General features: G+C 51.3%; 7 protein-coding genes across 7 annotated transcripts; 5 read left to right on the top strand and 2 right to left on the bottom strand.

Moving 5' to 3' along the window:
- Positions 1-735: 735 nt before the first annotated feature.
- On the top strand, positions 736-1,866 carry AUEXF2481DRAFT_6785 (uncharacterized protein; the record flags this gene model as incomplete). The annotated part of the gene is made up of 1 exon (XM_013486254.1): positions 736-1,866. The coding sequence occupies one exon, from the start codon at positions 736-738 to the stop codon at positions 1,864-1,866; it is 1,131 nt and encodes a 376-aa protein (XP_013341708.1).
- A 2,902-nt stretch (positions 1,867-4,768) lies between these two features.
- On the top strand, positions 4,769-6,342 carry AUEXF2481DRAFT_47598 (glycoside hydrolase family 76 protein; the record flags this gene model as incomplete). Its single annotated transcript, XM_013486382.1, has 4 exons — positions 4,769-4,859; positions 4,916-5,169; positions 5,242-5,694; positions 5,749-6,342. The coding sequence occupies 4 exons, from the start codon at positions 4,769-4,771 to the stop codon at positions 6,340-6,342; spliced, it is 1,392 nt and encodes a 463-aa protein (XP_013341836.1).
- A 290-nt stretch (positions 6,343-6,632) lies between these two features.
- AUEXF2481DRAFT_31283 (uncharacterized protein) lies at positions 6,633-7,582 on the top strand (the record flags this gene model as incomplete). The annotated part of the gene is made up of 2 exons (XM_013486300.1): positions 6,633-6,961; positions 7,021-7,582. The coding sequence occupies 2 exons, from the start codon at positions 6,633-6,635 to the stop codon at positions 7,580-7,582; spliced, it is 891 nt and encodes a 296-aa protein (XP_013341754.1).
- Positions 7,583-10,311: 2,729 nt separating this feature from the next.
- AUEXF2481DRAFT_332847 (uncharacterized protein) lies at positions 10,312-11,438 on the bottom strand. The gene has a single exon (XM_013486431.1). The coding sequence runs from the start codon at positions 11,243-11,245 to the stop codon at positions 10,526-10,528; it is 720 nt and encodes a 239-aa protein (XP_013341885.1). The 5' UTR covers positions 11,246-11,438; the 3' UTR covers positions 10,312-10,525.
- A 3,125-nt stretch (positions 11,439-14,563) lies between these two features.
- On the top strand, positions 14,564-16,447 carry AUEXF2481DRAFT_6782 (uncharacterized protein; the record flags this gene model as incomplete). Its single annotated transcript, XM_013486253.1, has 2 exons — positions 14,564-15,073; positions 15,128-16,447. The coding sequence occupies 2 exons, from the start codon at positions 14,564-14,566 to the stop codon at positions 16,445-16,447; spliced, it is 1,830 nt and encodes a 609-aa protein (XP_013341707.1).
- A 1,656-nt stretch (positions 16,448-18,103) lies between these two features.
- Positions 18,104-19,066, bottom strand: AUEXF2481DRAFT_31281 (uncharacterized protein; the record flags this gene model as incomplete). Its single annotated transcript, XM_013486299.1, has 1 exon — positions 18,104-19,066. One exon carries the CDS (start codon positions 19,064-19,066, stop codon positions 18,104-18,106), a length of 963 nt encoding a protein of 320 aa, XP_013341753.1.
- A 547-nt stretch (positions 19,067-19,613) lies between these two features.
- Positions 19,614-21,665, top strand: AUEXF2481DRAFT_332619 (glycosyltransferase family 8 protein). Its single transcript, XM_013486430.1, has 2 exons — positions 19,614-19,803; positions 20,494-21,665. The coding sequence occupies exons 1-2, from the start codon at positions 19,717-19,719 to the stop codon at positions 21,550-21,552; spliced, it is 1,146 nt and encodes a 381-aa protein (XP_013341884.1). The 5' UTR covers positions 19,614-19,716; the 3' UTR covers positions 21,553-21,665.
- Positions 21,666-22,719: the final 1,054 nt, after the last annotated feature.

The following is a 22,719-nucleotide window of genomic DNA, read 5'->3' as shown; positions in this document are numbered from 1 at the left end:
AAGCTTAGGCTCCAACTTTGGTGGCATTCTACGTGTAGTCTTTAATAGTATTTAGATCCCATGTGGCAGGAGTTTGGTATGTTGCTTCATCGACAGATCTGTCCAGCGATCGATACAACTTTTACCTCGATATCGTTGCTCGCTTATTGAATGGCCTACATATCATGCGCTTCTTCCACCAAGTCAAGGCACGAAAATCGTTGCATAGCTGATTACTTTGGACCACGGTCCTGCCGCACAAGAATCGAGCATTCCAATGAGTATGACCGAATATCCAATCAGTTACTTGTCGATTGCTCTTCCATGTCTGGAATGTATTGAGCGTATTGCTACAGAAGCAAGGGCTGATGGCATTATCAGGACATAAACGTTGATACTGTGTGACAAACACCCAGAGCCGATCTGCCATATCATAGACTTCCGTTGCTCCTTTATCCCGTCTCATCAGAAGTTGCGATCTCGCGACAAGATCAATGAACCCAATGCCGCGCTCAGAATGACGACTTCGCTGTACCCCCAGCCGTATAGTGATCGACATGATTGATCTACAGTGGTAGATCTTATTCAACATGTGATCATGAGCGTCAATCATGGTCTGCTCCGCGATACTTTGCATACCAAACCTTTCATGGTTCGAGAAAGCTACCAAGTTGCAGGAGACAAGCATATAAGAGTGAAGAAGCACCTAGAGTATCTACATCGGAACAACAGACCCAGCCTTCTTGCGACAGTAAGATGCATGCAGTCGCATTTCTCTCAGTTTCGACCTTGCTCCTTCAATTACCTCTGGAAGCAATCGCCAGCCCACTCTTGGGTCTCGGAAGCGTGAACGATCCCCGCTTCCAACTCTATGAAGTTCCCACACCTCTTTCAGGTCCCTGCGATTTGGAGCACGGTCCCGAAGGCGCCCTGTGGGGCCAGGGCGTTCTGAATAACATCTTCTTCCGTCTCGATCCCAATACAGGAAACATTGAAGAGTATCCTATCCCTTTTACGACGGCGCTCAGTGCAGAGCCTATACGATTGCCCGGAGTCGCTAAATCTCTGACCGACCGTACGGCCTTCTCCTGCGCGATACGCACAGGTGCTGATGGCAATTTGTATGCCGGCAATGGAATCCGCAACCAACTCCTCCGGATCAACCCAACCACGAAGAAGATCGATGTCTTCCAGATCCCACCCACCGATCCTGCTGGCGATTTGTTCTTTTTCAACGACTTGTATTCAGCCAAGGATGGTATCTGGGTGACTTCGACGACCGCGAACACATTCTCTTTCTTCCCCTTCTCGACTGAGAAATTCGAGACTCACTATGCGCCTACTCCGCTGGCGTTGCCGCTGGGCCTTTTCGTCGCTTCGGACGGTGTCATCTACGTTGCCGAGTTCAATGCCAATAAGATCTTGACTTTCGACCCCAAGACCAAGGTGACCAACGAGTATGTCTTGCCAGAGTTGGCACAGTTTCCTACGGTCATCCGTGCTGAGCGTAACGGCTGGGTTTACTTTGCCATGTTTGTCGGAAACGGTATCGGCCGTATTAACATGGCCACGAGAGAGATTCAACTGTTCCACACTGACAAAGTCGGCCTCACTGGCGCGGAAGACACCATCGACAAGTACGGAGGCGTCTGGCTCAGCAGCCTTACCCGCAATCAGCTCTCGCGTCTGGACACCAACACACTCACGTACAGTTACGTCAAGTTCCCTACTTCGGTCACCAACGTAAATCTTCCTGGGATTTTTGGCGAATTGCCCCCTGTGGTTGACGTGGCGATCAACTACGGTCCAGGTGACAATCTCTGGTTCACTAGCATCCTTTCCAACCAGGTTGGAAGATATAACATCACGGGCCTGTACAATTTATAGAGGTTGGGTCGCAAGCCGATTGCGAGCATCTAATTGCAGAAGTAGAGGCCGCCCGATGAGTGCCTCTTTCTACGTCCCTTGCAAAACTCACCGTTGCAAGGGTGCATGTTCCCGCGTGCCAAACATACCAGGATGCTCCCTGCGACCTTTCAGACGACTAAAAGAGCTACGTTCAAGGAAGACTCGATCGCCGGATCAACTAAATCAGATGAATAACTGAACATACCGTTTTATTAGCAGAAGCGGCCAGGCCATTAGCTAGTAGCCGCGTTTACACACCATAATATCATGAAGCGGCAAGCTGCTTGATTCTCTCAACATAGGAGGACACCGTGTTCGCTGCTGACTGCATTGCCAACGTGCGTACACCACTTGCAAACTGTCAGTCAGAGATGCTTTCGAGCGTGAGCCATAAAGGAGTATTGAACTCTTTTCTTGATCGAAAATGCTATGACGATGTGCTGCCAAAACTGCTCCCCCGCAAACTTAGAGCCGAAGAGTAAATCCCTCCCTGTGTGTAATGACTGTTACACCTTGTTCACAACGATAAATGCAGGGCAATGACGAGCTGTAGAGAGGCACAGTCATATCTTATATCGACGCATCTAACGTAGGGAGTCGTTTAAAAGACGTATTCCGGTGCTGTCGCTCCAGATCCAGAGAAGTTCGTGCCTTGAGACAGCTACAAGTGTGACGGTCTTTCGCCAATAGGGAGGTCGTCTTCCATCACGCAGACCTTGATCCGTCCAACATTATTATAGCCGAGGATGGGAAGGTAAAGGCCGTTCTCGATCGGAAATCTACAGGGTACTATCCTCGTCTCTGGGGTGGCACAAAATCCTCGGTCTCGCAAACGTTCAAAGTTCAAGGTCATACGGAGGATGCAAGAGACGGAGGACGCCAAAAGTTTCCAAGCGTACTTCGTTCGCAGAGCTTGGAGCGTGATATAGAAGTACATAAGACCCGGCACGCAAAGTCTCAATCAAAGCGAAACGTCGTCTTCTGGACATATATCAACAGCTTCCGGCCCGAAAAAGCAGGCTCCATCATAGTTTCTAGACTCGTACCACCCCTTTGCTACGCACAGCTGTGTTTGCGCAATTGGGGGAAAGATCTTGATCGTCACCACTGCATGGAAACTTCAACCTTTTGCATTCTTCCCTTTGCCTTCTCAATGATCAGTCAGTCGATACATGCCACGAAGCTAACGAGTAGTCCATGACAATGAGACCTATCATGACAATGGCGTCTACGAAGAAAGAGGCCCAAACAAAACCAGCAGCGACCGATCCTACTTCTGTATCCCAGCCCTCGTCAAAGAAATATTCAACGACAGAGGCACTTGATGTAGCTGCAATATTTTACCAAGTAGCAGCTGTCGGCGAGTATCAAGTTGACAGAATTATGCACACCGCACAGATCCCCGAGACATTTCGAGGAGGAACAGCTTTGAGCTTGATAGAACAATTTCCATTGGAAAATGTCGACTTGGATCTTCTGGGCCAAGCTACAGAGCCCACGACCCTATCCCAACTTTTGCTTCTTGGCAATGCGCTTGTCGAAGTCATCATCATCTGCAGCCACGAGCTTACGAACACTGATGATCAAAGCAGGTAACGACGAGCTATCGAAGGCACAGTCATATCTCGTAACGGTAAATCTAGCGCAAGGAGTCGTCAACACGAACCATCTCGAGGGCATCGTTGCAAGTTGAGAAAGTATCGTGCTTTGAGGCAACTCTAAGTGTGAGAGTATGGCGCACACGGGGAGGTTGTATCAAAAGCTTTGCGGCGTACAAGCATTTGTCTAGACAACTTGCACCAAGCGATAATAATGACAGCCGAACAGCAACACCAAAAGCAAAACGTACAGCAGCAGGGATTCCCACGTGGTCACCCACCGTAGTACTAATCTGCCGTTCAACTGCTTATGTATGGCAGAGCGGACGGGATGCCCAGTTTTCAGCTGACTGTGGCCGTACGTGAAGCGTGGGCTGACATTTGAGGTTATATTCTGTGCTGAGCAAACAGCCTCTGGTTGCGGATGAGAAATCCTCGTATCTCGACACAGGAACGTCTATGTCCATCTATCGAAATTCCGATAGCGATTTGGCAATCTCATTGGTGATGACCTGAGGCCGTGTGTCCCATCTTCTGCTGGGATGTCTCTTTGGCGTGTTGTGTGAGAAGAGGGAAACACCAAGGAAAATACAAGCGTGCTAAGGCTCGCTAAGCAACGAGATCAACATCCGGACTGTTGAGACGCCGTAGCATCTATTTCGGTCCACCAACGACATCCAAAATTGCTATACATTGCTGCATCGCAGGGAGATGGCGCTCTGCAGCATTACTCTTCGGATTGTAGAGTTGAAAGTGCAAAGTTAAAGGTCGGACCGACGACAGAGATGGTATATCGGGCCCGAAGGATGGCCACCCAGGATTCTGTCTCTTGCGGTACTTGGAAATCAAGATCAACAAGGAATCCCCAAGCCTTCGATTCTTCGCTGTTCCGCCAATGGAAATCTCGCAACAAGTGGAATTCGCGGTACGCGGCGACTTGATCTCCGTCAGCCCTGCTTATCAGGGCAAATGAAAAAGCGGGCCTCGGATTAATCATGGGCAGTCGGATATTCATCAAGGGCTGTGCTTGTGCAAAGACAGCACCAGGCTGTTTCAACCTTTGACACAACACGAAGTTCGTCATTACAACACCTTGATCTCGCTACATTCTGTCGCGTACTTTCGTCAATCGCGAAGGCTGGCCTGATCGTACACTCATTTTATACCAATACGTTTTGCCTATCTCTGAATCTATCTCGAGGCTGGCACTCCTCCATTGACTTACTTGCATCCTGGTTTCACCGTCGCTCTTTTGTACTCTTGCATAATTGCCAAACCACCAGATGACACTGTCTCGCTCGTCATGGCTTGTCAGCACACTCTGCTTGACAGCGCAGCTTGGGTCGGCACTGCAGCTCACCATCAGCAGTCCGGGTAGGATCGCAACAATGCCACAAACTGAAGCGAACAGAAGCTAATTCCAAACACAGACTCTATTAGGTCGACGGCTAGTGTCGTCGCATACGACCTTATGTCATACTATACCGGAAATCGGACTGGAGATGTCCCAGGAAACTTGCCAGCCCCGTACTACTGGTGGGAAGCGGGAGCCATGTTCGGCGAGATGGTCGAATACTGGTACTACACTGGTGACACGACATACAATGACGAAGTCAAGCAAGCTCTGTTGCACCAAGTCGGGGATGACAAAGACTACATGCCAAGGAATCAGTCAAAATCATTGGTATGCAACCTGCTGTGATGGACGCATCGGGGTATCACGTCGCGATTGCTTGACTGACACGATGGTGAACAGGGCAATGATGACCAAGTCTTCTGGGCCTTCAGCGCCATGACGGCCGCCGAGTTGAAATTCGAGGATCCGGGAGATGGACAGCCGTCGTGGCTGGCACTGGCGCAGGCCGTATTCAACGAGCAAGCATCAAGATGGGACACGGAGACCTGCGGTGGAGGATTACGCTGGCAGATCTTCACCTTCAATGCCGGATACGACTACAAGAACGCTATCTCGAACGGTGGTTTCTTCCAGCTGGCGGCACGCCTGGCGCGTTACACCCAGAACCAAACATACGTCGACTGGGCCGAGAAAACGTGGAAGTGGTATGCTGGAACCCCGTTGCTCGATATGGAAACCTGGCAAGTCAACGACGGATCGAGTACGCAGAAGAACTGCTCGGATGCCAGTCAGCTGCAGTGGACCTACAACTACGGTGTCTTCATTGCCGGAAACGCATACCTCTACAATTACGTGAGTCTTGTTCTGCACAACGGCAATGGACAATATGTGCTGACAGAGACGTAGACTGGTGATGGAAAGTACTTGGACCGCCTTGACGGTCTTCTAAATACGACACTTCCAAGATTCTTCCCTGACAACATGGGAGGCGTTCTGGTCGAGGTAGCATGTGAGCCCCTGGGCAACTGCAACAATGATCAACCCGCATTCAAGGGGTTCCTCATTCGATGGCTCGCAGTCACAGCACAACTGGTGCCAGAAGTATACGACCGCATTTTCGAATACTTGCGCAAATCGGCGTCTGGGGCTGCAGGACAGTGCTCGGGAGGAGAGCTAGGAAGACACTGCGGTCGCGAGTGGAACTCGACGACGTGGGACGGAGTTTCAGGAGTCGGCGAACAGATGTCAGCACTTGCGGCTATCCAAGCTATGATGATGGATACAACCGATCTCGCTGCACCCGTGGGAGCGACGACTGGAGGAACAAGTAAGAGCAACCCGAGTGCAGGCACAGGCGCCAGTGGCACGACGGGTAGTAATGGTCTCCCGTCGGTGAACAGAGAGACTATTACGACTGGCGACAAGGCTGGAGCCGGGATCTTGACAGCAGTGGCACTGCTACTTACACTCATCACGGGAGGATGTTTGGTCCTCGAATGAGGGCAACATTTCTGTTCAAATACCCATGATGCGAAAGCAAGTTGAGGATGTGGCTGGCTGGCTCCAGGATGGTATGCACAGTACAAACCAATAATTCTCTTCGTTTCTGATCGTTAAGAATATTCCATTTGTGAATTGCACCGAAATGATTTCTTGACGGTATTCGGTATGTACGGCACGTGATTGGTCAAAGCCGTGTTCGACGGGCGTCGCGAAAGTTGGCGGCGTCAAAGGCAGAGGGCGGACGAGAGACAAGAAGATTGTTCGACATATCACACCACACAATCACAATGCCGCCACGACTCAATCTCCTCTCACGGGCATCGTTATGTCGTCCCACGGCGCCCCATGCGAGTGTAGCTTCGCTATTGCAGCCCTTCCTGCGTAGTGCACAACAACCCCAACAGCAAAGAAACGCCTCGATTCTCTCATCGCTCTCGGACAACTCTGGCGCATACAACAAGAAGATCAGAAGAGGAAGAGGTCCTTCGTCGGGCAAGGGAAAGACATCAGGACGTGGTCACAAGGGTCAGAAGGCGCACGGAAAGGTGCCGCGCAACTTCAATGGTGGTCAAACACGCGAAGAGGTTGTCCACGGTGTCAGAGGTTATGAGAACCAGTGAGTTCCTCTTGGTCTAAGCGTGTAGATTGAACAGACGACTCATACGCAAAACACAGACACTCGATTGAAATGACACCGCTCAACATCAACCGCCTCCAAGCATGGATTGACGCCGGTCGTCTGAACCCCAACGAACCCATCACCCTCAAAGAACTCGCAAGATCACGTTGCGTCCACGGCATCAAAGACGGTATCAAGCTCCTTGCCCGCAGCTCCGAAAAGCTCAGCACCCCCGTCGAAATTGTCGTCAGCCGTGCCAGCGCCTCTGCAATCGCCGCCATCGAGTCCGTCGGCGGCAAAGTCATCACTCGCTACTACAGCAAGCCCTCCATCTCGCGCGTCCTCAAGGGCCACACCGACCCCATTTACAGCATCCAAAGCGCTCCTGCAGAAACACCTCGTCCGGAGTTCAAGTACAGATTGCCCGATCCGGCCAGCAGAAAGGACATTGAATACTACAGAGATCCTGCGCACAGAGGTTACTTGAGCCATTTGTTGCAAGAAGGCCAGAATCCCAGTTTGTTCTTCAAGACGCCTGGAATGGGTCGTGTGGACCACAAGAAGTCCGCCTCCAAGGGTGCCAAATCTGCCACAAAGGGCGAGAACAGGGTTTGGTAGTTTGTGTAATTAAGACACCTCATCCCGTGTATCAATATCATTCTTACATGCCTTTCTCTTGTGCCTGTATTGCCGAATAGACAGCATGGGCTTTTTTTTATTGTGGTGCGACGACAAGTTGATCTTTCTGCATTGATGACATTTGTGTCTTGTTCCATGTGGTTGCTCTGACTCTTATGCTTTACTCATTCTGCATGCGACACCGTGTTCTTACCTATGCTCGTGCGACCCTAAGCGATTGCGTGCCACCAAATTGATGACCAGAATTGCTGGTCTGGTCAGCATGAATCAGAAGAGTTCCCCTCCCCTGTACATGACAGCCAAAGACTGGCCAGAGCGGAAACGAAGGTAGTAGAGCAAAGCGTCCTTTCTGGCGGTGACACTTCTGTAGCTGCATGTACTAATTCGTTGAAGCAGGAGGAGGTCTGGAAACAAGCTTGACATGTCACAGACGGCCGTAACAACGAAAAAGATCTTCCTGGCGGTGACCCTTGTATGTACCTTTGCAAACGAGATGCTGACTCTGTGGTCTTGCAGCGGACATGTTACAACTAGTGCGGGAAGTTTTCAGGAGAGAAGGGAAATGAAAAGTCGGTCGCTTACGGGAACAACAAGTTCGATAGGAGAAGAAGAGATGCGCTTGGGTGCATTGCATGCATGTATGCGCGAATGAAGAACCGCTACTTTACTTTCAAAAGTCCAGCTGAGCGGGTATGGCTAGCTGCGCTGACCACGGGTGGGTCTTTTGATAGCAAACCATATGCTTGATTTGCTGTCCGTGAGGTGCTGAGATGGATGAAGAAAGAGACTTACTTTCCTCGAGTAGGTGACTACCACACCGCCACAAGATGATGATGGGAAAGAGAGATGGACCAACACTGCACCCTGCCGTAGCCTTGCTGCTGACTCTTTCTCGCGACTCATGCTGGTTCTCCTTCTCTTGTGTGTGACTTGTGACTAGGGGCATACGACACCTGCGTAGTGTGGCACAAGCTGGGTGGATCAGAATGGTTTGTTGGCAGGCGAAAAAGGATTCAAGGTGTGGGGTGGGTATGTTGTTCTTCGCATCACATTTCTGATATTGAAAGACCGAGGATTGCCTGTTCGCGCCGCCGCCTCCTTCTCCGCCCGCTCTGGAGATCAAATTCACAGAGACATGGACGTCACGAGACATGGTTATCCGTTGCCTTTTCATGCACACCTTATTCTTGTCCTCGCCAATCCGAGTATCTTTCGAGGTGGATGTTGGAATCTAGACGAGGCGTTGATATCGAATCACCGCTGCAATCCTTTTGCCCTGCCCTTGGCTTTGGCTCTGGCTCCGGGTGGACGACAGACGACGCAACTGTTTATGCTTGTTGGTGATACTATTGACCATTGTCGGCACCTGAGCCAATGAATCGATTTTCTTCAACTTGTGATCACGTCTACAGGAAAATGTGGTAGGTGTACAATCTTGGAACACTATGCGTCACTCCGTCTTCGTCCATCGATTTTCTCTGCATCTCCACTCTTGCATGCCACATACCGAGTCGACAGACCAGAGATTACGTCGTCAAGAAGCGCCATCTCGCTTGATTGACTTTTTGTCATTTGCATAATGGTGCCTTTCTGCTCTTCTACCTTTGAGGCGTGAGGGAGCGAGTGAGGGCAAACGCCTCTTTTCTTTTCAGCCCTCAATAATATCTAGGGCGTTGCTGGAATCTGGGTCTGGTGGGAACATGACTTTGCTTGTTTACTCGATAGGCACGACCAAGGGCAGTTTGGGAATGTGGTCATCTTTTTGAGGCTACTTGTCCCGTAGGAACGCGGAAGTTCAAACCTACTCAAACGTAAACGCCTCCATTCTTTTGGGGAAATCGAATTATTTGGTTTTTCCTTGACTTCTCCCAAGGCTCAAAGCTCCCTCTCTCTTCATGGGCAAAGAAGAACACGAACCACTTCCCGCCCGTTTCGCCGGTGCGGCTGCGGTCATGCAGGGTTCATGGACCGAGGAGAGCGGGAGCGACGAGAGACGAGATGGGACAAAGGACAGATGAAGCTCACACGCCACAAGGTTCAAACAAGGTATGAGTCCGGCATCAACTGCGTCGACACATGATACGTGGGTGATATACGTGGTCGATGCTATTTCTCAAAGTACCGCGTCGCACATCGGGATCGCGACCGGCAATATTCAGGGAGCCGGGTTGCGGGAGCAAAGCAAAGGGGAAGGGTTGGCTGACAGCCTTTCGCTGAGTCTGTACAGTATTGACATGGGTGACGGACTATGCCACCTGCCGACCCCGGTCGCGGCGGTCGCCTGCATACCTTTGGGAAAGGAGCAACTTCCGCAACGATGCGATGATGTGTCAGTGTGTTTTGACTTTTGATTTCGATCTTTTGATTGTCAGCTAGAACGTGCCTCGGAGCGATGGAAATGCAAGATGCAAGGCTACAAGCAAGGGGTTAGTTTCCATACAGTTTCCACAGCTGCCGCCGCCGCCGTCCAGAGCTGCGTGGAATCAGATGATGAGACATGCGCGGTGGTTTGAGATTTGGAGCGCGCAAGCTTACTTCTCGACGATGCCCGTCCGGCAAACAAAGTTCCTGCTCCACAGCAGACCTCCTTCCCGCGCAGCGTCGGTCGCGAGAAAAGATGTGGCTGGGCTTTGCTGATCCTACGGGCATGCCGGCTGGTCGACCGCACTCTTCAGGTCTGCGCATGATGCCAGAGAGTCAGGTCTTGTGGCATGTCTATCGATGGCAACTTCTTCTCTGGTGTTCCGGGATCGTGCCTCCTATCTCCAATCCGATAGTGGGCAATCTTCAATATTACAAGCCTGGAGGCTGGCTGGGCTCACGAGGCGCTTCACGCTAGATGTGAAATCCCAAAAGTCGTTTTCGTAAATCCTCTCTTGTGACCTTGTGGACACGGTGGAAAGATGATCATCTAATGGAAAATCACCGAATCCACACCCTCGCATCGAAACGATGCCTAAGTTTTTTTCCTTCGTATGTGCCCCATCCACAACAGGGAGTGCGCGGCACAGAAAGGGGATAGCAACATAGGCAAGGTGGAGAGAGCAATAATAAGATGCAGGAATGGAACAAGCGCATCGCTGGATTACTAGTCCACATGATCTTATCAAAAGGAAAGAAAAGCGGTGGACAACAACTGTACAGCAAAGCAGAAACAGGAGGTCCAGACAAGAGTACGAATTGCTCCGTCTCGAATGCACTAGCGAAGAGCAAAAAAACGGGCAGCAACAAGCGTTGATTGGTCTTTGTATGGACGACTCGCGGCCGTCCTCGGGAGTGGGAGCAAGATTTCAGGATTTGGTGGTGACATTTTGCCTTTTGGGTCCTTGTCTGGTGCGCTCCACCACCGCTCCCCGTCAATCCGTCCCGCTGCGCTTGCCCGTGCGTGTCTCTGTTCCTTTGGTGTGGATCGTATGGAGTCACAGCTGGATGCTGTTGGATGGTCAAACACAGGCGACGGCGGTTATGCGAACAAGGAAGGTTGTCATCACGAGTTGGAAACGAAAGTGAGATCGATCTTTCACGCGTCCAATCATTCGCATGATCCTTGTCCTTGCTCGGTAACGGTTGCACTTGGGGCACAGCTGTCGCTTCTCTTTTGATGACGAATTTGATGATGAAGAGACCTCCTTGTTGCTGCATCTGATCTCACTTTCCCAACCTCAGTTACGAAACAGGAGGTCACATCCATGCATACACAAGAATAGGTCGGGAGCACAGGCACCCTTTCTATCGAGCGTCTCTCATCAACGTCCGACCGCATCCAGGAAAAGCATGTACGGTAGGTCATCAAACGATTCGCCGAGACGATGATGCGAACGCGTTGCGCGAGGGCGACTTTCAGAATCAATCAAACTCGCTCATTTGGAATAGCGCCCTCTCACCCCACACATGTTTCCACACGCTATCCGCCCAGGCTGAGCAAGACCTGTGCTTTTCGCTAGCCCTTCGGATATACGGTCTCGGGGCTTGCTCATTATCATCGTTCATGAATCGCGATATGATGTTCTCGTTACCTCGATAGCAAGGATGGAACACGAAACGGGCGACATGGATGGATGTTATTATCTTTTGATGATGTGGTCCCGCTCCCGTGCTGCATGGCTTATCCACAGACAAGGACAGTCGTGTCAGCTGCTGTCTCGGACATTCCGCCAAGTCGGTACGAGCAGGCATGTTGCAACAACTGTACCTGTAGTGCTGATGGTTACTGCACAGATACCTGCAACGATTTTTTTCGGTGCACCATCCATCGTCCAAACATGCGACTCACGCCGGGAGGTGGCGATAACTCAGCAACATGATCAGGGACATGCCTTGTCTAGTCTATCCACCCGTCAAGGCTGATGCGGCCACCAGTCGTGACTTGCAAACAAGTGCCAACGGCTTTTGATGTTTAGAACTCGCTGATCCTGACTGATACCTACTATTGAAGATCGAAAAATGGTCACGCAAGGCGCCTAAAGTTTTGAGCATGCCGCGCGTGTGTGCTATGCTCGCCTGCTTGCTCGGAATCAAGTAACCAAGGAGTACGCCCTAGCGATGTGATGCAATCTTTGCAAGCAGCCGTTCAATGCTGCTCAAGCCAGCTGGTAGGTACTAAGACATGATGCGACGCCTTCGGCATGGGATACGGACAACGATGGAAGTGATATTTGACTCGTCACCGCTCAATAGACTTTGTGTATCGCTTTGGAGCCAGAAGCAGCGTGCTTGGTAAGGCAGATGAGAACGAGTTATGGTCCCGGGAGATGGATCCAGATTCCTCGCTTGGTTGGGAAAGGTAATGATTAGCATCCAAGCCCTGGCGCGTGGTACAGCCAGCGAACGGTCAGGAGGAAAGTGGAATTGCAATAATTGCGGTGCTGTGCTGTGCTATCTGCACCATGCGTGACAAGACAAAGATAGCGCTCGCTTGCTTGAAGCACAATCAATGCCAGTGCACCATTGAAAGCGAATCGACGCGACAGTGATGAGCCACGGCTCACGGCAGTTACGAATAGGCAAGAGCTGTAAATCCTCCTACGGACGAGTGCCACTTCCTCGGCTTTAGCGAATAGTGAGTTCCAGAATGAGATGATACTGCTGCTTACTCGAGACCTTCTTTTCTAATTAGACATGGTGGGTCATGAGTAGAAGGAAGGGCGGAAGTCTAACGCCGGCGGTAATAACCATTTAGGGAGAAACGCCAAAGACTCATCGGCATGATACCTATAAAAATCATCAAGTCATCAGCATGTTAGAGACAAGTGTGCATAATACGCTGCTCGGGCAAATCGGATATCGTATCGCTTAGTCGCCCAGGCTGCTGCGTGTGGGTCGATGTATGCAAGACGAAGCGCGGGGAGATTTTTGAGATACGGACTGGTCCGATTAAATTAGCTCGCCAGCCGGCAGCAGTTTGGAAGTCTTGAGTATAATTTTGCAGGCTGTCGCGCGCAGGTGGTACCAAGGCCGTGTGAGACGGACTGAGCCAGCCAAGCGTCGTCGTCGGTTTGCGTCGCCAGTCGCAGCTAACGCAACGATGGCTTGGGGGCCGTGATGCTTCCTTTGCAAGGTTTTTTTCTTCTGTCAGAGGAATTTTGATTGCTATTTGCCGGCCCTTTTGTGGCTGCCAAGGTTAGCGTGCGGTTTGACGAATCAAAAGGCAGTGCAAGTGCCCTTGTCTTTGATCATGATGAACAACAAGTCAACAACCTCGAGCCGCACAAGCCGCGGAGGTCATGCACACCCGTGTTCGAGCATATATACGCCGGTTTTGTATGGATCGGAAGCGCGAAGGATGGAAGGTCACTGATGAGTTGTTGCATACATGGTTTTATCCTTGAACTTAATTTTGACGCGTGAGCGGTGGGATCTGGCACATCCAATACTTGATTCGGCCATGGTCAAAATTGTCGATGATGTGGGATGCGAGCGTTCGTTACGTTGCTTGGTCAGGCCGACATCCGTCGGCGCGCATGGTAGCCAGCAGCAGCACAGAAGGAGCAGCAGCAAGCGACATCAGCTCCCGCAGGGAGTAGCGGCAGGCATGGATCCCAAGGCTGGGTGATGATTGACGGTCCATGATCGTATCACAATTTTCTCTTTGCTTGGAGCTTGCGAGGGATTCGTGTTGGTCGGGCCGGGCGGGCTTAAGGGATGTGCTTCTGGCAATCTCGCAGCGACCCAGGGGCTGGCACAGTACGAGCTACGCAGGGCGTGTGGGCAGCTTTGACGAGACACGACGATGATACAGTAGTTAGGTAGAGCCGGCCTAATGCGGACTGCCCTGGAATCGGAGCGCAGGCAGCCGGAGGGGCAGTCGGTTTGGCTTATGAAATGCTAGCCAACAATACAGTATCCGCCGAGCTAGCAGTGCTTGGACCGCAGTTGATGTCAACGTTTCGACCCTCTTTTTCCCTTTCGCATCTGCGCCTCTTTGCGGTCAAGGTCTTGGGTCCATGTCTGGAACCTACCGACCACTGATTCACACTTCACGCCGGGCAATCCTCACGAACGTTGTGGTTTGCCAGGTCCGCCGGGCTTTCCGCCATGATCATCCGAAGGCTCTTTCTTCGTTATTGCTGGCTGCCTGCGTGCATCCGTAATGTACCCTGTGCTGCTGGTGGTGCTTGACGAGCTGGCCTCCACTAAACTCCGCAGTGTCATGGCCACGATGGAATAACGTTTGGTCAGACTCGTCTTGGTCTGCCGTCCGTCGTTGCTGTCATACCTTCTGCCTATTACCCATCTACTTACATGCCTGACCCTCACTCACATCTCCTTCCTATCCCGCTCCTTGCTTGACTGTCCACACCTCCCCACCTGGATAGCACGAGCCTCGACCGTGCCTTGTTGTTACGAACGCACCCTGGGTCATGCAATAATTCTTTGCTCAAACAAGAAGTCCATGACATCCGTCCTGCTCTCTGACTGACAGCAACCCACTCTTGCCCATCACACCTTCCCGTCTGCCTCATGCTGTCCATGTATCCGCCGCCAGGCATTCACTTCCGCAACCCTTTCGTCGACTCTTCGGCCTCGACGTCTCAGAACTTTAGCCACTCTCACTTCAAGCTCGACCTTGACATCCAATCTCCTGCTGGCTCGGCCAAGGTCACATTCCCTACGAATAAGCCCCTCACGCCACCACCGGACATGAACAGCGTTGCCTCCCATGTGCAGCCTCAGCACAGTAGCTACTATGGAGAGAGATCTTCTGCCACTCCGGTCAAATACGAGCACCGCAAGTACGACCAGGCCACATACGACCAAAGCCACAGTCACAGCCAGAACCAAGTGCACCTACCAAAGCCCGATGTCAGCGCTGCGAAACCACCGAGTCCGGTCTACCAACCACACCCCGTACACTTCATCGACCCTCCAACCAACAAGAGAGATTCTCACATGAGCGCAATTGCTCCCTCGCTGCAAATCCCACGATCGGTGAACAGCAGCCAAGGGAGCATTGCTGAGCTGGCAGCACAAGTGAGTGATTGATAGTTGCTCACACAATCTTGGCATCTTGCTGACTCGAACTAGATCACATGCCTTTTCTGGTTCGAGAGCTCTACCACGCTAGACCGTGCCGACGATCCCACGACGACATACAATGTACAATCGCTGGTACCCGAAGCCATCCCTACAACAGGTTTCCGCAAGTGGGTGACAACCATCCTGTCCACTACCCAAGTGACGCAGAATGTCATCATCCTCGCTCTGCTGTTCGTCTACCGCCTGAAGAAGCTCAACCCGAGCGTCAAGGGAAAGCCTGGCAGCGAGTACCGCCTGCTCACAGTAGCACTCATGCTCGGCAACAAGTTTCTGGATGATAACACATACACAAACAAGACCTGGGCCGAAGTGTCTGGCATATCGGTGGCTGAAGTGCACATCATGGAGGTCGAATTCTTGAGCAACATGAAATACGCCCTCTTCACATCTGCCGAAGAGTGGGGACTCTGGCAGAGCAGACTGGGCCGCTTCGCCAGCTTCTTTGACCGCGCTTCAAGACCCATGCCTCAACTGCCACACACCCTTCCTTCGCCTCCTACGTCAAATCACGCCTCGCCTCCCTACTACAGTGCCTCCAACAACCCGCTCACTCAATCCTTCCCTCAGTACCAATCTCCTCTCGCCCAGCTTCCCGATCTCGCCTCACAACTCTCGCGCAAGAGAAGTCTCGACGCCTACACGGAGCCTCCAGCCAAGCGCATGACCCCGGCTTACCCTCCTCCTGCTCAGATCCATTCACAATATGCTCCGAGAGTCACTTTGCCAAGTCTCGCTCTCCCACAGCCTCACTCCCAGCACTCTCAGCACCTTCATCCTCAACTGCCCCCTATCAATTACTCGCACCTCCCCATGAACCAGGTGACCCAGCCCCCTATTTCGTGGACCCCAGCAACTTCCATTCCAGCTCCGATCTCGCACGCCACTACGCCCATTGGCATGACTTCAATGCCACAGTCTGTCGTTCAGTCGAGACATCAGAGTCCATTCCCTACCTCTGCTGCTGGTTCTCCTACCGACGGACACTACCAACCTGCAGGTCAGGCTCACCTCTCTCAGTTGTCGCCATCCTACTTCTTGGCTCAGCGTAACAGCCCTTACCGACCAGTTCGTGGTGTTTCGACTCTGCTGGTACCCCCTCCTTCCCGCGCTATGCAGCAACCCCAGAATGTTCAGCGTGAACAGATGCATTATCAGCCGCTTGGACGTCCCCAGGAGCGTCAACAAGGTCGTCTGCCTTATATCGAGAGCCAGTGGTTCGAGGGAAACCCTACATCCGCCAACCAATGGTACTCGCAGAACCAGCAACACCAGCAATTGCCCCCCACCTCATTTTACAACAGGGTCTAGAAAACTACATGTTGGTCGAGGTCTAGAATGGGCTAAAGCACCTTTCACTTCTTCTGTACCATATTCCTGAAGATGGCCTATACATGGTCGATCTGCTACCCCCTTTTCTCTTTTCTCTCTGTCACGGTTCCTGCATTCCACTCGCATCCAAGCTCGGAGTTAATGATTTTCTGTTTTTGAACGAAACGGGCTGTTCACAGAAAGCGAGCGAATTTGCATTTCCACCCCGTCCTACACATTACAGCGGCGTCTTTTTTCGCGATGGGCACGATACCACCTCTGTTGTAGTTTTGCGCCCCTGATTAGCGAGTCTTTTGACTTTTTTTTTTCGGCATGCAAGTCTTTTGGAAAAGACTTGCCATAGAATTACGGCTCCTTCCTGAATTAGATTGAAATTTGCCAACTTGAACTCGTATCTGTGTCCTTTTTGTGCAAGTTGTTTTGGGATACAATTATGCGTGTTGTTCTGTGGATCTCTGCTATGCTCGCTAGTTTTATGCACGTCTTACGTCACGGTAGTTCGAATTGTGAAGGGAAGGTCAAGTATATCTCAACCACCACTTTTGCTACATTCAGTCTGATCAATTTCTCGTCGTTTCGATCGCCAGCCTTAAGTACCTTTCTTTTGAGATATAAACACATTTGCTTTCCTGACTATAAACGTGGAGCAGGAGCATACGTCTGGTGACTTGTATTAGATCATGGTCAGACCTTGGTGCATCAGCTTTTGGAAACCATAAAATGGGTTATTGACCGCCAACGACATCGGTATGATATGAAACTGATCTATGATGTACAAGTTATACAGAGATATCAGTTCCAGTACATGTGACCGCCACAGTCGGTTGTTGAGGACGCTGAGAGTGCGTTACATCCTTTGAGTTCATGCAAGTGGTATGACCCTGGCTATATTCTGCCTTGACCGCACTTTCCATGTCGAAACACTTTTGGTGAAAATTTGATTTTTCTTATACATGGTTCACGATTAGGAAGGGAGGGGTACAAAAGAAGAGGGATAGAAATGTGGAGTAGAGATATGCCTCACGGCGAGACAGAATACGGGAGTGGGATTCTGAGATAGTGTAGCAGATGAGAGCAATTTATGATGGTCGTTCTCCCATAATGGAGTACCTGGGCGCTCAGTACCTGGTGTGAGCATCTGATCCGATCGCTGTCACTGTCCAATGTTGCTCCACAGTTTCGTCTTTTTTGAGCATGTGATATGTTGTGAAAGTAATGTCCATCTTCGCAGCCCTTGCGAACCTCGACACGACTAGAGGGAAGAGCTAGAGCAGATCAAATCACCTCGCTCTCTTCGTCATTGGTGTTCTCGATGAGCTGCCAGAACTCTGCCAATCCGTAACAGCCATCCCAGAGTATCTCCATGCGCCGAATCCATGAGATACGACATTCTCTAACTGCTTCCCGCGTCTTCCTGAACAGTTGTCAGCGACGGAAATCTTTGGTCCTCACTACAGATCGGGGATCGATCGATGTCACGAAAGAGTGAGGTTCTACTCCCTGCCGTTTAATCTCGAATATACGAGTGACAGTACGGTACATCACAGAGAAGAATTTCGAAATTGGTCTTCGACACAGTGAATGACCTTGTGCCTCGTTATCATTAAGTGGGATTACCTATCCGACAGTTTTTGTTTAGTTAGGCTTCAGACCGTCGTTGTAGTTGTCAAGCGGAGCAACATGCTTAATGGTATCCCACAAGGCATCAATCTTCTCCACAACTTCATCAGCAAGAGGACCATGGTCAAGGCCTTCCAACGTCTCCTTCAACTGCTCGAGACTGCTCGCACCAACGATGATTCCATCACCATGTTCAGGCTTCAATGCGGAATTGTACTTGACCCAGCGATATGCCAGTTCAGCACGCGAAATACCTGCCTCGCTGGCAATCTTCTCCCAATCTACGAGCGAGTCCAGTAGCTGAGGTCTGGCGTACATGTTGGTGTAGATTGCACCGATCATCTCGAGCCCAAATCTACCCTTTCCATCGAGGACTTCTTGCTTTGTCTTGGTTAAGAAGCCGCCAGCCAAGGGGCTGTAGGCGTAGAAGGAGATACCAAGCTTGCGAAGAGTTGGGAGAAGTTCGGTGTCTTGACGACGGGCTACGGGCGAGTAATTGCCTTGATAGACCGAGGGCTTCACGAGGCCGTTCTTCTCGCAGTAGTCGTAAACAGCTTCGACGTCGCTGGCGGTGAAGTTGGATAGGCCGAACCGCTTGAAGACGCCAGCCTTGTAAAGCTCATTGACAGCGGAAAGAACCTCAGCATTGGGCTCGGTTGGAGATGGCGAATGAATGTAAAAGACGTCAAGTGCACCGAGCTTCTTTGAGCTCTCGTGTCCGTTCTCGAGGATGGCATCCTTGGTGTTGGCTTGTGGGTTGAAGCCTCCGGGAGTTTTTGTGTCGACAATGAACTGCTCGCCGGCCTTTGCTTCTCCCAGAACCTGCTCAGAAGCTCCGTAGAGCTGAGCTGTATCGATAGTCTCGACTCCGTAGGCCTTCAGAGTCTTGAAGACTTCGTGACAATCCTCTACAGTTTGGAAGGCGCCCCTACCCACACCCGCTCCACCGAAGATGGTCTTGATTCCTGATCCAGGCATTGTGATTAATTCTGTCGATGTGATGGTTGAGCTGTGTTAGTGAGGAGAACAAGTAGGCCACTCAGTACCTTTAATACCGTCCGCGGCTTGAGATGTTGTCGATCATCACCGATAGTCGGGAAACTGTCACTCCGACCCATATCACAGCGGACAGCCGCCAGCCGTGACATCGCTCCTCCACGCCTAGGACGGTATGCTCATTTGTAAGCAAGTCTCATGAAGATTACAAAGCGAGCCATCTTGATCACACCAGGATCGCAGCGAGTATGTGCCACATCACAAGGCAGCAAGATGTTGCCAGTCATTGGAGACCAACTGTCCGGAAGACGTGATTCTGAGATTACACGGCGAGATTCTTGCGCCCGACCGACTGGCAGAGTCGGGCGGACATCGCGGGGGAATTGCGTGATGTTTTTGAGCATCATTGCGATTAGTGCGTACATGAATGAAGTACATGAAGACGACTTTCTTCTCCCAGCTCAAGATTTCCAAGTCTTCACAGCCCCCAATAGGAAATCCCAACTGGATGTAAAAATGGAAAGGTTCAAAGTCAAAGTGGTATTGACTTTGTTGGCAGCGCCAAGAACAGAACAAAAGCAAATCTAGCATCCTTCGGCGTGGCGTCCAGAAGGACAGCATGCTCGGCGCACATGCCAAAGGTGACAGCCTTCGAACTCCTTTTCGGTCAAACGACAGGATTGCGGGTTCTTGTATCCAGGGGGAATTGCGAGTCTATTGTCGCAATCAAAGGAAGATTGCGCGATTCTCAAGCTGAAGTGCACAGGCACAGTGGGGTGGGTCGTGAAGTACAGAAGATGGAGAGCGATATACTTCCACACCCTTTTCCCCAACTGTCTAGGATTCTGTGAAGTAACAAGCAAGCCGTTGGTGAAAAGCGCAAGTCTCAGCAGAATAGGTCACAGTCAGCAAGGGAGTGTGTCCTTGTGTAGCTCGTATCAGCTTGGCGGGCAACTCCTGGCATCCAAGACCTTGCCTTATCGGTGCTGGCCTTGCGCATAACTCGAGATTGGGAGGCGTAAGTTGGTTGGAGTTGGCCATCGTATCGAGCGTAGAGAATCGCAACCGTCGCCAAAGTTGTATGTTAGCCGCCATGTCATAATTTAGCCCTCCACCCTTGACCCTTTCCCAGCCGCTGGTCAATTTCCTTCGTACGGCAATAATACCATCTGCTTTCCTGCATTCTCTCTTCGTCTCTCGTTTCCCAACCCGACTCTCGTTCAACCACACCCGTTCAAACAGCCTGCTGCGGTGGTGAAAGCACATTAGCTGCCCACTAATCCTCATCACCAACCATGGCACAAGAACATCTCCTCCCTCCCCCTTCGCCGGTGCCCCAACTCCGCCGCAGACCGACGTTTCGCAACACGAAGACTTTCTGGATCCCGCTTGTCACCATTGTCATCTTCTTGTCCATCTTCTTCACTCCTCTTCCTCGCACTTACGATGAACATCGCGACGCCGTCATTCAGTCCATCACGGACACAGCAAAGGATGTTCTACCGCCAGCTCTCTCGCACGACAACTGGCATCCTACCGACTTGGGCAACGTAAAGGCCAAATACGCCTTCGCAACCTTCCTCGCCGGAAACGCTGCCCCCGACGAGAACTGGGAGAACGACCACTACTTTGTTGCGACCCGCATCCTCGCATACCAGTTGCTACATGCACCCGAGACATCCTCTCGCGACAAGTCGATCCCCTTCGTTGTGCTGGTCACCGAGAATGTTTCGGAAGAAAAGAGACAGAGATTGCGCAAGGATGGAGCGGTTGTCGTGGTCGCAGACTTTATCAAGGCCGACTGGGTCAAGACCGAGACTAGCACGTGGCAGGACGTCATGACAAAGCTACGTCTGTGGGAGCTGACGCAATTCGAGCGCATCTGCTTCCTCGACGGCGACACTGTCTTGGTCGAGCCTCTGGACGCCATCTTCGACGATGAAGCAGTAAAGACTCGTGGCACTTTGACCCAGCCCGCTGCGACAAAGTCGGATGAAGGAGTCATGCCCCTGGAGTACAACTTCGCCGGTGTGCCCGAGATGATGCGCGAACACGGCTATCCTCCAACCAACGAGCACCACGACTACCCCAACGTCGGCTACCTCAATGCCGGCTTCTTCGTTTTCCAGCCCTCGCGCGAGATGTTCGATTACTACATGTCGCTACTCAAGCTGAACGGCCGCTTCGATCCTCAATTCCCGGAGCAAAACCTGTTGAACTACGCCCATCGCCAGGACGGCAACATGCCCTGGACCCAACTCGGCAACGAGTGGAACATCCACTACCCAAAGGTCGCCGACCTTCTCGGTGGCGTTAAGAGTCTGCACGAGAAGTGGTGGAATCCCGAAGTCAAAGACCTCAAGCCTTACATGGAGAGCTGGCGCTGGAGAATGGAGGGCCATTTCGAGGCAAGAGATCATATGCTCACGAAAGAGTACCAAAAGCATGGGATTGACCAGACATCATAATTGTCAGCATATTAGAGAGTTCTTGGATTTTGGCGTTTCTTGGCTGGTTTCTGTTTTCTTCACAATATCTTGATTAGAGCACCGCAGGGAAGCATAGGCGTCGACGATGACGATTGGCTCGGTGCCATGGGAGGCAAGGCTGACATACTTCTACTTTTACATCATTAGGCCACACCGGCTGGTTCAAGGCTTGCTTTGCAGCCACTTTTTACTCATACGAACATAATGCATTTATTCATAATCCATATTTCAGATCAGTCCGAATTCTTAGGGGCATCAATGTCCTGTGGAACAGTCCTTGCACTCGACACTTTCAAGACAATATCAATCTGTAGTAGGATCTGTAGTAGGATCTCCCTTCAAAAAGCTCCGTCTCACATGAGAGCCGAGATGACGGTCTATCCTTTCATGCGTATGTTGCTGCTCTTCGGAAGGCTTGCGGACTAGAGATCGGGATCTGAGTATCCATAGGAGTCCTCCGGTGATGGCGAAGAAAGATAGGATGCCGGCATGCTGACGACTTGATGGAAGAATTAGAGAAAAGTAGCCTGTCAGATGTTCACGGTCCGCTCACAGATATCCGATAGTGCCGCGACGAAACATGGGGCTAGGTCCGGCCATTATGGTAGTGCTTGATACAGAGAGACTTTATGGCAATAGTGTTTTATAATACTAGGCTGTTGACAAAGGCTGATAAACAGCGGGATTTGGTGAGCTTCTGAGTGCATCGAAGGTGGCCTTCATTGACTTGGCTATCACTTTACTAATGGCAGGAGCGACGAAGTGCATCGTAGCGACTTCCAAGCAAACCTTGTGACAATTGCGTCTCTTCCACCACATCACTCCTTGATCGACTGTCAGGAGAAGTTCACGCCTATCTCCCCACTGAAGGCTCCGTTGTCGGTAGGATATGCGATTCTCGTCAGCAGGCTCATGTTGCCGGGCACCCGCTCCCATCAACTATACAGGGGAGACCCAGTAGTTGGATCGTAAGGATTGCCCTGCAGTTGAGGACTGCATTCGAAGCAGCATGGTGAAGCCGTCGTGGTCCTCTAAACTTCGGCGGAAAGTCGAGCCGAGAGCGACCAAAACCAACTCGCGACTTTCGATCCTCACAACTTGCAACCTTGTCAGCTTGCATCACGCATGCAGATCCGACGTGGGAGC

The sequence above is a fragment of the Aureobasidium subglaciale genome (assembly GCF_000721755.1).
Source record: "Aureobasidium subglaciale EXF-2481 unplaced genomic scaffold scaffold_17, whole genome shotgun sequence".
NCBI classification, from domain to species: domain Eukaryota; kingdom Fungi; phylum Ascomycota; class Dothideomycetes; order Dothideales; family Saccotheciaceae; genus Aureobasidium; species Aureobasidium subglaciale.
Note: the sequence above shows the minus strand (reverse complement) of the source record. Positions and strands in the feature narration are given on the sequence as shown.

Bases quoted from the DNA above. Each gene is read 5' to 3' on its own strand.
- AUEXF2481DRAFT_332847 (XM_013486431.1), bottom strand. From the start codon at position 11,245: ATGCAGCAACAAGGAGGTCTCTTCATCATCAAATTCGTCATCAAAAGA.
- AUEXF2481DRAFT_332619 (XM_013486430.1), top strand. From the start codon at position 19,717: ATGCCAAAGGTGACAGCCTTCGAACTCCTTTTCGGTCAAACGACAGGA. The intron at 19,804-20,493 runs GTCGCAATCAAA...ATTGTCATCTTC, and splicing joins GGGGGAATTGCGAGTCTATT to TTGTCCATCTTCTTCACTCC.